This window comes from Priapulus caudatus, unplaced genomic scaffold (genome assembly GCF_000485595.1).
Source record: "Priapulus caudatus unplaced genomic scaffold, Priapulus_caudatus-5.0.1 Scaffold655, whole genome shotgun sequence".
Lineage (NCBI taxonomy): Eukaryota > Metazoa > Priapulida > Priapulimorpha > Priapulimorphida > Priapulidae > Priapulus > Priapulus caudatus.
This window is the reverse complement of record NW_014577716.1, coordinates 91,470-107,672: the sequence shown is the minus strand read 5'-3', so window position 1 is coordinate 107,672 and position 16,203 is coordinate 91,470. Positions and strand designations below refer to the sequence as shown.

Below are 16,203 nucleotides of genomic sequence, written 5' to 3'. Positions count from 1 at the left end.
GAGAGAGAGAGAGAGAGAGAGAGAGAGAGAGAGAGAGAGAGAGAGAGAGAGAGAGAGAGAGAGAGAGAGAGAGAGGGGTGTGTCGTGTGTGGTGTGTGTGTCGTGTGTGGGTCTGAGGAGCGAAGAGAGAAGAGGAGAGAGAGAGAGAGACGAGAGAGAAAGAGAAAGATGAGAGAGAGAGAGAGAGACCTGGAGAGAGAGGAGGAGAGAGGAGAGAGAGAGAGAGAGAGAGCAGAGGAGAGAGAGAGAGAGATGAGAGAGAGAGAGAGAGAGAGACGAGAGATATCATGAGAGAGAGAGACGAGGTGTGCGTGTTTGGGTTAGTTACAGTTGTGTGTGTGACAGAGAGGGATCAGGCATGCTCAGCGAAAAGCCGTTGGACCAACGTTGGATGGATTATCGTTCCAGATTCCCGATCATCCCGTTCTCTAACTTTTCTTACGTCTACAGTCCCCCTTCACCCCATCCCTTGATCTCAACAACCCAAAGTTTGATGTTGAAACACATTATAACACGAATTTTACACAATGCTGTCACACTATTTACAATTTCTATGTTCCGGATTCGGGTCGGATTTCGGATCGGATTTAGCGATACACATCGGATTCGGATTAAAAAATTGCCATCGGATTCGGATTCGGATGGGATTCAAAATAGCCATCGGATTCGGATTCGGATTCGGATTTTCAAAAATGCTGTCGGATCGGATTTTTGGTTCATGTCGGATCCGACGCACAGCACTACACGGAGTACGTTACATGCCCCTGTGGATTTAGATCATTATCAATGCGTACAGTACATACAATATCTACAGAAGAACATAGAAACATGTAGCATATCATACACTAACTGACTAAAAATAGCTTATTCTAAATTACGTAACTCTTACCCTGAGTTTCACTATGTCTTCTGGCGGTAACTCCTAATTTTACACAAGGTAGATATAGTGATCCGCTAGAGGGGGCGATGAGCGCTGACAACATGGCTAACAAAATTAAATTGAATTTATGAATTATGGATTGCAAAATTACATGCGTGCTTAGCTTGTTTTTATTGGATGAAAAATATTCATTAATAATGATTCTTTTTAAATAGCTGCGACCTACTTCAACGTAGGAAAAATCGTATTTATTTGTTCAATATTGTTCGCGTAGTTTCTCGTAAGCTAGAGTCGGGAGGCATGTTATTGAGATATGGTGATATGGTGGTGTTAGTCATGAGAGACGAGTAAATAGTTGGTGTTCTTAACCGCGTTAGTATTCCTACATATCTAATTGGCACAGGTTGCCGTCCCCACTTTGTTAAAGTGCTTTAAATAATATCAGCAGTTATAAATAACGAGATCTAAAGTAACATATTCCTATGCCAGTGAACTTGTGAGAATCGTGGCCAATGGCAATGGCAATAATAGCTTTACTCGAGCCTCACCTTAAATTATGTCCTACTACTACACAGTACACTGTAGGAGCCTACCTCAATTTGCTACACGTTAGCGATTCTATGTACTACCTACGTTTAACTATTTATATGAATAATTATTGTATTTTTTAAGGTTTTTGACGGCGTTAAATGCGAAATCTAGCATTCCAATACAAGCTACCTACGCAGATTCTTCATCCCCGACTGCAGTGATGTTTTCCAATTTCGATTGGCGGGTGTGGCTGCATGAGATGCTGCTGTGGGCCGGGCAAAACCCTTGGCAGTTTGTCTACTATGTGATTCTTTGTCTTTCGCCATTCTTTGCCATCAGTGCAGTGTTGTCGTGGCAGCTGGCGAAACACATCGATGCTCAGGAAAAGGACAAGAAGCGTAGGTCAAAAAGAAATGCCAACATAGCAAAGACAAGACGCCATAAGCAGGAGTGAGTGACAAGATCGATTACTCGATCGTATTCTTACAGACACCGTGCAGCGACTATGAATTCAGCATATGCTGGTGCCGTTGACCCGCACATACAAGGTCAATAGCACTGAAATCAGCAGCTCCTGATCATTTAACTAGCAAAGGATGGTGTGAAGTGACCGTGAATTCAGTGCTGGTACTGTTGACTAGCAGGAGGTGACAAGTGGATTCATTGGTTGCCAGTACCTTTCCCAGGTGGCTGATGTGAGTGCAGGCGACGTCAGCAGCAGGTGTGATGATGGTGAAACGCACTCAAATCCTCCTGCCATACCCTCCATTGCATCGCTGTTGGAAGACATGCTGCAATGCTAATGGAATGTTTGTGCGATATCATAACTTACAGCAATCAAACCAGCTCTGGCATTTTATAATCATGCTATTTACTGTTCGATTGTGCAAGGCGAATAAATCTGCCTTGGTCGATCTATAATAAATGTGTGATAATATTGTGATTTTTACCCAAGATAATTTGAGTGCTATTAAAGTTTTTTAAGTTAATTCACGCTGCTTGTCTTTTGTTCAAGGTGTTACGAGAGTGCATATACCACAAACATGCTGTTATAAGAAAATAACACGTTACTGAATTTGTGTGCATGTCTCAGTCCAAGATAGGTATGTTAATAAATAACTATTTAAATATTAAAAGAAGACAAAACATAGAAATAGGGGAAGACACGACAGCCTTATAATAGTCAAAAGTCGTAGTTCTTACGAGAAGTTGCGTTAGACCAACACCGGCAGCATTCTCTATGTCGTTTCCGAGTGCTATCTCAACCACAGCTTCTAGCTATCAATAATAATAATAATAATTTCTCTGTTAATACGCCAGTTGACACAATAGGTTTGCACTGTTAGATAGTGCCTGCCACGTACGAAATAAAACGTGGCCGTCACGATGCGGTAGTTCAGTACTAGTTCTTCACCAACGCGCCTAGTCACTGCAATCGCAGTTGACATACAAGTTGTCCCAGAGTTAGGAAATCTGATTTAAATATATACAAGCCAATTCGCACTGCCTTCCACTGAACTGTGATCTACTACAAATTAATTTTTAATTCCTATTACACATTCGTGACTTGGGGACTCCATGTACATACAAGCCACTGGATCCGTCTCTATTTGGTGCATCACTGTTGTCATTATGTATCTAAATAGCAATGAGAGTGATCTCTATCAAAAAAGTACTAAGTAGTAGCTGGCACACGTAGAACAACCGAGTAAAATCGGTACAAACTGAACAACACTGCAACTGAATTTCTACTCTAAAACCCTAAACGAGCAGTCGGTTGTATGACTGGTATACCAACACATTGATTTTTGCCTACAGAGGGCGCTCAGTAGACACACGCCTGCCACTGACCTACTATAAACAATATATATATAAAAAATAGTTTCTATAACTTACAGAATCCTTATCGAACTGGTTAAGTGTAATTAAGCAAAAACACACCTACGTACCAGTACCATTTACAATCTGTATTTCATGTACACTTTAATACATACACGTGCTGCGAAATGGGAATCTCGGAAGGAGCACAAAACTTACAGCAAGTTGACATGTCACAGATTCGCTAGGAAACTGACGTGAGTTAATTATTCGAAAAATTATTACTATATAGTACAGATTATTTCGACCTTCCGTAATCAAGAGCAGGTGTAAAGAAATGACAGCACGACTCATTTTAAAGGAAATATTGCTACACATTCATGAATATAAAGACTGCTATATATATGATATGAATACAGTACGTTGACATGGACATTATTTCTTTGCACTGATTCACTAGTGTGCAGCTACGCAATTAAAATGCTTCTTATCGGTTTAACAGCAATTTATTTAGTTTATTCCCTAACATGCAGCGGATCTAAAAGTACTTCACCATCTTGTGTGCTAGTGCATACATTGTTCTTACCACGCAGATGAGACGTGTCGGGATAAGACTACACACTAGCGGGGCGACGTAGAATATATATATGCAGGAATGAATACAAACCGGATATAAACAACTGAGGATATCAAGATAGTGAGATATCAAAACATTACCGATAACAAGGTATCAAGTACGAGGATGTTCATTATTGAAGGTCGGTGATAAGGAAAGTGACCGTGATAAGAGAAGTAGGTGTATTCAGGCAAAATAGGATTAGCAGCATATCATTTTGTATTGCTGACTGTATTGCATCAGCACATAACCATTATCATTCTAACTACCTATTTAGTACAGACAAAACCTTGCACATATCGTCTGTGCCATCAGTTCAGCTGGAAAATCTGCCGAGTGACACCTAATAATATTCACAAGATCATACAGGTTGACACGCCTCACTGACGACGTTGGCAGCAAAGCAGATTCATATTGTGTGATGCCATCAGTGATTCACGTGCATGTGTGCGTACAATGGTGCATGGCAGTGCCTCGCGTGGGAGCATTTGTAGCACGTGTATCATGCCACGCTGTGTTACAGCACGCCACGCAGCGTTACAGCACGATACATGGCGCTATAGCACGTCACGCCGCGCGGCGCTACAGCATGTGCATGGGTGACAGCACCACGTCTTCCAGGTCCAGGTTGTGACTGGGCGGCTCGGCGGCGGCAGCGGCCGCCTGCTCAGTCTCCGCCGCCTGCAGCGCCGCAGCAGCAGCGACCTTAGTGAGGGAGTCAACATCGTCGTCGACGGCGGCGGCGTCGGCGTGGCTGCGGCGCATGTGAACCTTGAGGTTTCCCTTCTGTGAGAACGCGCGGTCGCAGTGCGGGCACGCGTGCGGACGCTCCCCCGTGTGCTTCACCATGTGCATCTGCAGCGCGTTCTTCTGGTTGAAGGCCTTGCCGCAGGCGCCGCAGTGGAACGGCCGCTCCCCCGTGTGTATGCGCGCGTGCCGCTCCAGCAGACTCGGCTTAGCGAACGTCTTCTCGCAGCCGGAGCAGCGGTAGGGCGTGGCGCGGGCGGCGCGCTGCTGCTGCGAGCGCGGCGCGTGCGTCTGCTCGTGGTCCCGCAGGTGACACAGCCGCTTGAACGCCTTCCTGCACACGACGCACGCAAACATGCGCTCGGGCGTCACCGTCATCGCGGGGTCGTCGTGCGAGGGCGCCACGGTCAGCGTGATTGACTGCGGGTCGTCGTCGTCCTGCATGAGCTGACAGACGCCGGCGTCGAGGGCCTGCGGCGGCAGTTGCGACGACGCGTCCACGTACATCCCCGCGTCGCCCGTCTTCCCCCCGTCGAGCCCCCCCGCGGCGTCGGGCTCGCACTCGAGCGCCACCTGGTTGTCGTCGCCGGGCATCGTCGTCGACGGGTTGATGGTGAGGTTGACGTTGTCTACGCCCTGCTGCTGCAGCTGCTGTAGGAGGCTGGCGTCAATCTGCACGGTCTGCGTGAGGAGACTCGAGTCGAGCCCCATGATATGCAGGCCAGAACCGCCGAGGCCACCGCTCGCTGTAAGCTGCAGCTGGATGCCGTCGATGCCTTGCAGCACGTGCGCCGACACCCCCGTCTCCGTCGTCTTCCCCAACCCATCCGTGATCGACACCGACACCGGGATCGCGATGTTTCCCAGCATCTCCCCGCCGCCGCCGTCCATCGGCTGCTCCTGGGGGGCGCCACCGTCCTGCAGTTCTGCATCGGCGAGCGCAGGAGGCGCCGCCGGGGCAGCCCGATGTTTCTTCGCGTGCGACGCCTTGAAGTGTGAGGAGATGTGGCTTTTGCGGTGGCCCGAGGTCCGGAAGCGCTCTCCGCAGTGCGGGCATTTGAACGGTTTCGCGCCCGTGTGTAGCCGCATGTGAACCTTCAGACTTCCCTTCGTCGAAAACAGCGCGTTGCAGACGTGGCACTTGAAGTTCTTCTCGCCGCGATGCGTCTTCAGGTGGCTCTCTAACGTCGACTTGACGGTGAAGGTCTTCACGCACAGCGAGCACACGTACGGTTTCTCGCCGGTGTGGATGCGCACGTGTCTCACGAGGTCCGACGGCTTCTTGAAGCTTTTCGGACAGTTCTTGCACTGGTTGATGAACTGTGGAAGCGTGGACCCATCACCACCGTCGCCCTCGCCCCGTAGCTCGCTGATGCGATCCTTCTCCGCAGCCGACTCCAGCAGAACCTTCTCAGACGTGCTCAGCTGCTCATCCTGGATCAGTTCGGCCGCGTTCCGCTGCAGCTCCTCCTGGTGGCGGGCAACGGAAACAATAGAGCATAGTTAGTTGTCGAGATAGTGAAGAGGGCGAATTGCGAGAAAATCTCAATCAGATTAAACGGAATGAGATACGTGAAATTTGTATGTAATATGTAGGAATATTATATATAAATAAATGCTAACAATTGTTTCCAGGACTTCGGTGACGTAAGTTCATGCCGCGTTAAAAATGAACAGAAATTGAACCGAGATACAACCATCATTATCATATAATGTTCTATTCTCTCTCTCTCCTTCAACCAACGTAACCCTCTAACCCCTTTAACCAGCGTAACCTCTCCCTCCTTCCCCACCAACACCATTAACCGGTTACCTGCCTCTAACCTTCCTCCCCCTCCATCGCCACCCTGCGTGTGATGTTACCTGTTGGTACGATGACAGCTGGATGACTGCAGACTTGCGCTGCTGCTTCTGGCGGCTGTTCTCCGCCTCCTCCTCATCCTCCTCATGCGTGCGCATGTGTCGCTTGCACAGCAGTACTGTGCGGAACTGCTCCGCACACACGGGACACTTGAACAGCTTGAGGTCTTCATGAGTCGCCATGTGGCGCGTCAGCGAGCCGTTGGTGGTGAAGGTGGCGCGGCACTGCGGGCACGCGTAGTCGCGCGCGCCCGTGTGGATGCGCATGTGCGCTCTCAGCACGCTCGGCGACACAAACCACTTGTCGCAGTGCGGACACTTGAAGGGTTTCTCCCCCGTGTGACTGCGGAAATGCTCCTTCAGGTGACTCGACTTACTGAACGTCTTCTGACACACGGAGCACGCGAGAGGCTGCCGCTTGTCGCCGCCGACGACATCCTCCGTTGCCGACGGCGACGGCACGGCGGCGGACATGAGCGGGAGCGAGGAGAGAGGAACGATCTCGTATTTGTTCCCCGCTCCGTCGTCGAACTCCGCGTGCTGCTGCTGCTGCTGCGTTGCCGCGGCAACGTCGTCGTCGCCGTGATGCATCGCGACTTCGGCCGCCTCCACTTCCAGGATGTTCTGCATGCTCGTGCTCGCGAGCGACGCCCTCGTAACGTCCTGGTAGGTGGCGCCACCGTCCATCGATGTCGCGTAGTGGTACGGCGTCTGCTCTCCGAGCGTCGTCTGATCGAGCGAGATTGTCTGTGTGGCGATGAGCGTGGGTTCCTGCGCGGCGGCGGCGGCGGCGGCCGCGTCTAGCTGCTGCTGCAGGTTAGCGAGGTTGTACTGCACGTGTAGTCCGTCCGCGGCGTCTGTTGGCACCATCGCCTGCTGTGCGAGCACGTCGTCTGCGAGCGAGACGGACGCGTAGTCGCCCGCGGGGCTGTCGGTGACGTTGACGCTCACCGTGGCGATGGGGACGGCGTCTGCTCCCAGCACGGCGTCGCCGTTAGCCGCAGCCTGCAGCACGAGCTCCGTCTTGTGCGTGCGGATGTGCTTCTTGCAGTTGACGGACGTCTTGAATGTCTTCTGGCAGTAGGGGCACATGAAGGGCCGGATCTCGCTGTGCGTCGACATGTGTCGCTTCAAGCTGCCGTTAGTGGAGAACGTGTGGTCGCAGACGAGGCACTTGTGCGCCTTCACGCCCGTGTGCGTGCGGATGTGCGACTTGAGCACTCCGCTCGACACGAACGAGCGCTGGCACTGCAGGCAGCGATAAGGTTTCTCTCCCGTGTGGCTGCGAACGTGCTGCTTCATGTGGCTCGACTTCTTGAACCCGCGCGAGCAGTACTGGCACTTGTAAGGGCGGTCGACGCTCGCCGCCTCGCTCAGGTACTGGTTGAAGGGAGCCTGGCTGCTGCGGGGAAGCTGCTGGATGAGACCCGTGTCCGTTATGAGGATCGGCTCCTGCAGCGGGATGTCGGGAAGCTCCGCAGCTTCCTCCTCCAGCATCTTGCGCGGGGATCGCCGCACCTTCCTCTGAGCGTCCGCCTCGCGGAAGTGCGACACAATGTGACTCTTGCGGTGCGCCGACGTGCGGAACTTCTTGTCGCAGTGCGGGCAGTGGAAGGGTTTCGCTCCCGTGTGAAGGCGCGTGTGAACCTTCAGGCTGCCCTGCGTCGCGAACAGCTTGTCACACGTCACACAGCGGAAGTTCTTTGTTCCGGCGTGCGTGTTCGCATGCGCCGTCAGCGTCGACTTGACAGTGAACGCGCGGTAGCACGCGGTGCACTTGTACGGTTTCTCGTGCGTGTGGATGCGGATGTGGCGCACGAGGTCCGACGGTTTCTTGAACTCCTTGCTGCAGTACGCGCACACGTGCCAGCGCACGCCGTCCACCTGCCGCACCTTCAGCTTGCGCATGTGACCCGTCGCCGTGTCCGTCACCGTACTCTCGTCCGGGTTAACGGCGGCGGCGCCCTCGCCCTGCGGCGCCCCCTGATGGGTAATGCCGCTGTTCTCGAGCGCCTGCTGCAGGAGGTCGGCGTTGCTCGCGTCGGCCGTCGCCGCGGCAACCGGCTTCTCGGAGAGTTCCAGCAGCTGCTTGATGACGTCGGAGACCTTCCGCGCGCCGCCGTCGCCGCCGCCCGCGTCCGACTCGCTGCCGCCAGGGGGCGCCGCGCCGTCGACGCCGCCGGTGTGCATGCGGCTCGTGTGCGAGTTGAGACTGCCGAGCTTACGGAACATGCAGCTGCACATGGTGCACTTGTACATGTGCACACCGGGCTCGGTGACGGTCGGGTGCACGCGGTGCATGTGCGCGAGCAGGTTGCCCTTCTGACAGAAGCGGTGCGGACAGAGCTTGCACTTGTAGGGCGTGTCCTTGATGTGCCGACCCTGGATGTGGATCTGCAGCGATCCCTTCTGGTTGAAGGCCTTGTTGCACAGCTGACACACGTACGGCTTCTCTCCTGCCGAGGACAAAGTCACAGACACGGGGTGACCATGAGGCGACCGATCACGGTGATATAAAGCATCTGGGTAACTTATAGAAACATTTAACATTCCAAACGGAAAGCAGTGAAATATTTTCGAGGATTTTGAAGGCTTTTCAAACATTTTCGGCCAAGTGACAAGAGAACTTATAGAGACATTAATAGATAGAGACCTTTAAAATTCCAAACGCAGAAAAATAAAATATTTGTAAGGAAGAAAAGTACGTTATATTTTCGGCTATGCACGACAATATAGTTGGTTATAAGTTTCAAAAATGCTGGTCCATTTACCATTTAAAATGCAGATGAGTAAAATATTTGCAAGTGAAAAAAGGAAATTTTCAGTACGGTCATAAAATATTTTGTTACAAAAGTTATGAGAATGCAGTTCTATTGCGTGCAGCCTATGTGTGGCAGTGCTTAGATCAGCATTATCCGTGGTTACAAATCTCGGTCTCTCACCCGTGTGTATCCTCACGTGTCTCTCCAGCTGGCTGGGCTTGCGAAACGACTTGCTGCAGTACTGGCACTTCTGTGAGCCGGACTGGTCGTACCTCTGCCTGTACTTGTGATGCTGCTGGCGCGGCAGCGCTGCCGACCTCGCCCTGCTAAGTAAGACACGTTAGCTGCTAAGTAAGACACGTTAGCTGCTAAGTAAGACACTTTAGCTGCTAAGTAAGACACGTTAGCTGCTAAGTAAGACACGTTAGCTGCTAAGTAAGACACGTTAGCTGCTACGTGGCGCGTGGCTTCAGACCAGTAGCTGCTCTCAGCTTCATTACGCAGGGCAACACCTACCCTGGTAACCACGATCTTACGGGGAGGAATCTACCCACTCTACTGTGCTTAGCTAAGCTGCAGTTCTTGGTGTTGTATGTAGTTCTATCTCCCTTGCCTACAATGTACACACTACCCCTGCCTACCTTCCCTCTACACTCGTATATCCCACCTCCCCCTTCCCCTACACTGAACACACCAGCCCACCTCCCCCTTCCCCTACACTGAACACACCAGCCCACCTTCCTTCCTTCCTTTCCACACACTGTTCATGCCAGCCCACCTTTCCCTTCCCCTCCACTATAAACATAAGTGAGACCACCCTAGCTCTCTTCAGCTACAGATGAACGCACCTGGCTTGGTGATGCAGCTTGCTATGCTCCCGCACAAGATGGATCTTGTTGAATTCAGCGCCACACTTGCCGCACGTGAACACCTTCTGGTCCATCTCATCGTCCCGATGCTCCTGCATGTGTTTCTTCAGGTGACTCTGCAACACAAGACTGCAGTATTAGCTTTATTATATGGTATTGCAGTATTAGGCCACCTCTACACTGATACCACACCTCTACACTCTACACTGATTTCAAACTCCGCAAAGATGTCGCACGGTTGGCCAATTTTTAAAAACCAATCATAATTTCAATTTTGGTATGCATGTTTGACCACTCAGAAATAACTAGAGAAAACTGCAAATGCTCTGCTGTGTTGGAGTAAAAAATCTAAAAACAACAATAGCACCACGATAACATAAAGAACTAAGAACAACACTTATTCCACCACCTCCAGCAACAACAACAACAACAACAATCTCCACAACAATAAAAAGCAGAAACAAACAACTATCTCAACAACAACACGACCAGCACCAACACAACTAACAACAACAACAGCAACAACAACACCAACATCAACACCAACACCAACACCAACACTACTGCCTCCATCGACAAAAACCACCACCACCACCACCAACAGCAACAACAACAACAACAACAACAACAACAACAATAACAATAACAACAACAACAACAATAACAACAACAACAACAACAACAACAACATCGACGACGACCTCCACCGCCACTCACCTCGAAGAGGAACTCGTCCCCGCACTCGCTGCACATGAGTGTCTCCTCTCTTTCGTGCAGCAGGATGTGAGCCTTCAGACTAGCCATGCGGTTGAAGCGGCGGTGACACTCGGGACACGACGGGCTGTCGGTCGCGTGCGTCGCCATGTGCAGCCTCAGGTTGATCTCGTAGTTGAACGACGCTTCGCAGATGAGACAGGCGTTCGGTTTGTCGCTCTCGTGCGTCTTGCGATGCCGCTGCAGCTGGTTCCACTTAGGGAACTGTCGCTCACACGTGTCACACTTGTACGGTCCCTGCTCGCAGCGAAGAACACGCGACAATTAGACGCAACATACACGAGCACAATTGAGAACTTGAGGCACAAGCAGCAAACGAGATTAATCTAGGCAAAGGCAGGTCAGTCCATACATGAAATAATGTAGGTACGGTTGTGTATAGGCCAAAACAAAATATAGGTGTGGTTACGGTTTCCCTACCGACCCTATTTATTCCCAGCGACCCGAAACATTTTATTGTCAATATTCTTTAAAGTAAAAAAAAATAATACAAATATGAATTGAACAGTTCCTGCTTCAAAAGGCACAACGCACATCCTTCAGACATGGTTCGTAAATAAAATATTTCAAGAAATTAAAATGTTTTCCCTACCTACCTACCATATTTTTTTCCGGCATGTAACGGTAACCACATATATATTTTGTTTTGGCCATATTAATGTATACTATTGACATATAATACAATATATTATGTTCTTGTTACTCTCTGTGAAATCCAAATATGCCTTGCTGCATTGGGAAATAGAAAAGAAATCTGGAAGCAGAATAAGGCGTGAGGCAGGATTACAAACGTGAAGCACGCTCGTATGTGATGCTGTGCACTCTGTTAATACCTTTCTAGGAGGGAGAACGTCAGCCTTATCCACGTTTTCCTTTTCGTTATCTGCTTCCTGAGACTCAGTTCTGAGTTTCTGCTTCACTTCATGAAGATACTGCACTCCAAGCTCCTACAGGTACAACCAGTTTCTGATGTATGGTAATTCCGCTGTTAGACTACGTACCAGCGCTGCTGTACCCTCACACCACTTGCTAACACTCTACGTATAAACGCTTCCGAAAGCTATAGTTTACTCAGTGTGAATGATGGCACGTTATTTACGATCCATGGCTGGACACATGTCCTTAAAGTCAACAAAATCTCGTGCTCGTGATAAAACCGTGTAGAAACTGGTCGAACTTGAACAACATCAAAGCTGAACATATTTATTATCTCACTCAAACTGATGCTGGTGTTCCTCACAGTCAAATGTTCCTCTTTCAAGTCTAAGGTCAAACTTCAGAGAAATCGTCAGCCCTGCATTGCAGTGAGTGACTGACCCCGCACGTACCTTCGTCGTGTTCTCAGCCAGGCAGTCGGCAGAGTTAGAGCCGAGGATCTGCAGGTGAATGCCGGAGACTCCCCCCGCCTGCATCATGTCCGCATCGTCGATGAAGATCGGCTGCACACCCTCCGGTATGCCGTCGCCGTCGACGACCGTGTAGTAGAAGTTCTGCGGCTGCTGCTGCTGCTGGTCGCCGTCGGTAATGGACGCTGATTCGTGGTCCATCTCGGAGAGCGTCTTGATGAAGACGTCGGAGCCCTGCAGCGACGCGTGCTGGAATCCCTCGCCATCCACAGCATCCTCGTCCGTCGCTATCAACTGTCAGAGCGAGAGTTCATGTTAGCGACAAGAAACGAGGAGCACAGACGAGGATGCTGCACTCGGCCACCGCGCGAACGTGTGTACTAAGTTACTAACGCTGCGCACGACTGTACGCAGAACTAAGTAATGCTGTACACGGATATATAGAACATGTATATAGATATAGGTGAACATACGGGCAAAAAATTCACACGAAAGTCTACTAGTCAACAGCTATTAGATTCGCCCACATACTAGCATTGTTCCGCAACAACTTATTCGGTATGTGCTTATCATTTTCCACACAACAGTGGCCCACCCCTGAATCTGCACACAAGCACTTGTAATTGATAGGTGCGCGTAATGCGCATTTCGCTCACGTGGACGGTGGTGCCGTTTGCGCCCTCGACGTCGTACAGCTGCTGGCCTGCCTGCACAAAGACAAGCCGTGTGTTCTGCGGCAGCAGGCTGGTAGTCATGCCACAGACTCCAGACGTGAGTATCTGGTCGGTAATTCCTCCGTTCTCCACAACCTGAATCGGACAGCGTCAGAGAAACAGTAGAGTCTCCTGTTAATACACTGTTACCTCAATTGATTTAACAATCTTTACAACAGCATCAAAGTTGGCAAATTTGTTAAACCTTGTGCATTATTAACAAGATTATCATCACTTCTTATTAGTGTTATAAAAGATATACCAATAGCAAAGATCTACAATTTCTAAATCATGAGAATTGGCCTACTTCAATAGCTCCAACCTGTCAAAACTCCAATGTTATTAGTTCATGGTTAAGAGAATGTGGATTTTTATGGCAAAAAAATTATCAATTACCAAGGCAGTATTCAGAAAATGATTATGCTTTTGTTTGATACATAAAAAATTATGAGAAACAATTTGTGTAACCTGGTGTAGTTGATGTTGTGGTGCCTCCTCAGTTTCCAAAACATGCAGGGGGATGTAGCCATGATCTTCCTCCATACTTGTCGGTGTATTACCAAGCCGATCAGATAGTGATGTATAAGACAGTTGGAACTGCAAGAGAGGAAAGAAAGATTGGATTCGACAGTCAAGTGTTTGGGCAGGAATACTGCTTGGCACTTGCAATACTTACAGCGATAGTATATATTTTGTCTCCACATGTCACATGGTATCTGTGACATAGAATACGCAGATACGCCAATAACATTGTGATTAGTGCTGTAATGCCTCCACGTGCGGAAATACATAGTTCCCACTAACTGGCGCTGCTGCAGCGCCACCAAAAATGGCCGTTTGAAGTTCGTAAATAATGTTTATTCACAAGAAATATCGCAAGTAGACCATTGCAACGATAGTTAGAGGTTAAGTTTTAGTAGCGGATATAACTTCAGACATATTTACTTCGGATAAGAGGCATTAATTGCCTACAACGGACGTTTTATAGCCGCGAGTAAGCATGACTAAGTTGGTCCCGCGCATCCGTAATGGAAGATCCTATAGCCCTGTGGCAACCATACGCGGGCTATAGTTACTAGAGCTAACTGCAAGTATTCTCACAGTAGATGTATGTAGGCTTTTGTTGCGAGGTTTATCCATTTTAAAGGTGTTTGCAAAATAAGGTCAAAGAAAACATAGTTTACAGTAGTCAGACTTGAAAAACTAGAATGTACACTGATAATTCTTGAAAATTAGTTTCAAGTCTGTGGAAAAAATAGCTCTCGTCGATAATTTTACGGGAGATATTTTTAGCAGAGTGGCTATATGCCCGGCAGCCGGCATATATCTGACGACTGCCGGGCACGGTCTTCGATTTCCTAAATGCCCGGCAGTTTTTAATTTTCAGCGTTATCTCAAGTAAACAAGGGTTAGGGTTAGGGTTACATCACGACATAAAAATCACGCAAACTTCGCTACAAACAAAACTGGCAATCTTGCATTGAACCGCACAACGACATTTCTCATCGGCCAATGAAATCATCGCTGTCCGGTGCGGTTCAATGCAAGATTGCCAGTTTTGTTTGTAGCAAAGTTTGCGTGATTTTTATGTCGTGATGTTTTAATAAAATAAACGTGATTAAAGAGGAGAATACTGCATGACAAGTGTTTTGTAATGTTGGTAAGATGTTAATAAAGCGACGGCTTTAGGTATTTCTTTGATTTTCTATGTAACACGGCCGTAAATAGTGAAAAGGTTGTCGTGCATTTTGCACGACAAAATTCAAAAGGTTATGTCTATGGAAGGCCTATTGCCAGTATTGCCTACTATTGGGCCCTAAAATAACATCAGAATAAAAAAAATTTTAGGACACAATTTATTGGTCTAATCGCTCCCGTGTATTTTTTACCCTGTTCTTGACCCATTGTAGCTACCAATTTGTCGTAGTTTTGAATAGGTATATCTATTACGTGTTATAATATTCATTATTTTTATCATCAAAGCTGAACTGTGAACATGATGATGTCAGAATTATGAGTCAGAATAGAATAGCCTTGTTTTAGCCTATAGTAAACATGCTAAGTACACACTCACCCCTTACGCTAAACACGATTGAACTTTACTACATGTAAGTAGTAACACATGTATACTTATATTTGCCATCTAAATACACAAATAATTTTGTTGTACTAAAGCAATTCCAGTTCAGGAATCGCTTAGCGACGAGAAACTAAAAACTTTTGACTCGATCGCAGCCATCTTTGTTTGCGCTGCAAACACTCAATCGGATGCCCTTTCTGCAGCTCACAACGTATACCATACGGTCTAAGCACATGCTCGTGCCTTGTGTCGTTTCCTTGGATCAGTTCTGTATCATCTGTCATTAATACTAGCACTGGACCCTTTCTTAGCATCGGCTTCTCACAGGTCAGTATAAAATAGATGCCTGTACTTTCGGCAGAACGAGTAACGAATCTAAATGTCCATGTTAGGGATGTTGTTACGTAGTAGTACTAGTACGTAGTAGTACTAGTACTAGTAGTAGTAGTAGTTGAACATTGTCAATGTGCTGTGAGTGTGACTGACTCACACAGTCACGGTGACAGTGTGAGAATAATACACGGTCACTGGTATATATATAATATATATGCATAATATATATAATAATATATATATATATAGGTGTAATATATTGGATATTGCAGATATATATATATATTATATTTAGATTGATGAGTTTATCTTTCTGCTGTCGTTCGACAAGGTCATTTCCTCGATATGATCGATATGTTGATAAATATGTACACCAAAATTTTTTTAAATGCTTTACGATCTTAGATAGAAATAAATACAATATGTGACTGACGTGACACACCTCAAAAATTCTGACTGACGTGACAGTTTTCAGTAGCATACTGTGTCCTGTCCTGATCAGAATTAAAGCTTTTGTTTATTAATTCTGGTAGCTTATGGTCATTACTAAGAAAATCATGAGTATCTTCAAAAATGATAAAGGTGTAGGTCAGATATGGAGAAAATTATAACTTTTCGTGACTGAGGTGACACTAAATTAGCATGCTCACTACGCCAGTTATTTTTCTTACAGTGTTTGAAAGCACTCTAGGCACAAAATTTGTAATAAATTTTTTTTACATTTAAATGAATTACGGTGAAATTCGAAAATCAACACTGCCATGTTAGTAAAAAGTTGTTTTCAAATAACTTAAATAAGTTCTGCATTACAATACATCTTGTCCTGAAACTATTGAATTATTTAATTATTTATATAGTCCCTCCACGTGGAATT

The 16,203-nt window shown here is 47.7% G+C and overlaps 2 protein-coding genes and 1 long non-coding RNA gene across 6 annotated transcripts in view; 1 reads left to right on the top strand and 2 right to left on the bottom strand.

The window, feature by feature from the left end:
• The window catches only part of LOC106812505 (protein maelstrom homolog), a 22,783-nt gene extending 21,805 nt beyond the window's left edge, over positions 1-978 (bottom strand). For all 4 annotated transcript variants that reach the window (XM_014816397.1, XM_014816395.1, XM_014816394.1 and 1 more), the window contains exon 1: positions 890-978. The gene's annotated coding sequence lies outside the window, so the exon portion shown is untranslated. The remainder of the gene's footprint in view (positions 1-889) is intronic.
• A 170-nt stretch (positions 979-1,148) lies between these two features.
• LOC106812510 lies at positions 1,149-2,400 on the top strand. Its single transcript, XR_001394346.1, has 2 exons — positions 1,149-1,252; positions 1,553-2,400. It is a non-coding gene; the product is annotated as an uncharacterized LOC106812510 (long non-coding RNA).
• A 165-nt stretch (positions 2,401-2,565) lies between these two features.
• Positions 2,566-15,154, bottom strand: LOC106812503 (zinc finger protein 236-like). The gene is made up of 10 exons (XM_014816392.1): positions 14,991-15,154; positions 13,385-13,513; positions 12,860-13,012; positions 12,186-12,497; positions 11,691-11,804; positions 10,801-11,094; positions 10,063-10,199; positions 9,395-9,540; positions 6,456-8,908; positions 2,566-6,062 (listed from the first exon to the last, which is right to left on the bottom strand). The coding sequence occupies exons 2-10, from the start codon at positions 13,457-13,459 to the stop codon at positions 4,428-4,430; spliced, it is 5,319 nt and encodes a 1,772-aa protein (XP_014671878.1). The 5' UTR covers positions 13,460-13,513; positions 14,991-15,154; the 3' UTR covers positions 2,566-4,427.
• Positions 15,155-16,203: the final 1,049 nt, after the last annotated feature.

What these genes read in the sequence shown, in the direction of transcription:
- LOC106812503 (XM_014816392.1), bottom strand. Translation starts at nt 13,459, where the DNA reads ATGGAGGAAGATCATGGCTACATCCCCCTGCATGTTTTGGAAACTGAG. An exon ending in GGGACGAGTTCCTCTTCGAG is followed by an intron (nt 10,200 to 10,800) that starts GTGAGTGGCGGT and finishes CTTGTGTTGCAG; the next exon opens with AGTCACCTGAAGAAACACAT. An exon ending in ACACGTGAGGATACACACGG is followed by an intron (nt 8,909 to 9,394) that starts GTGAGAGACCGA and finishes TGTCCTCGGCAG; the next exon opens with GAGAGAAGCCGTACGTGTGT.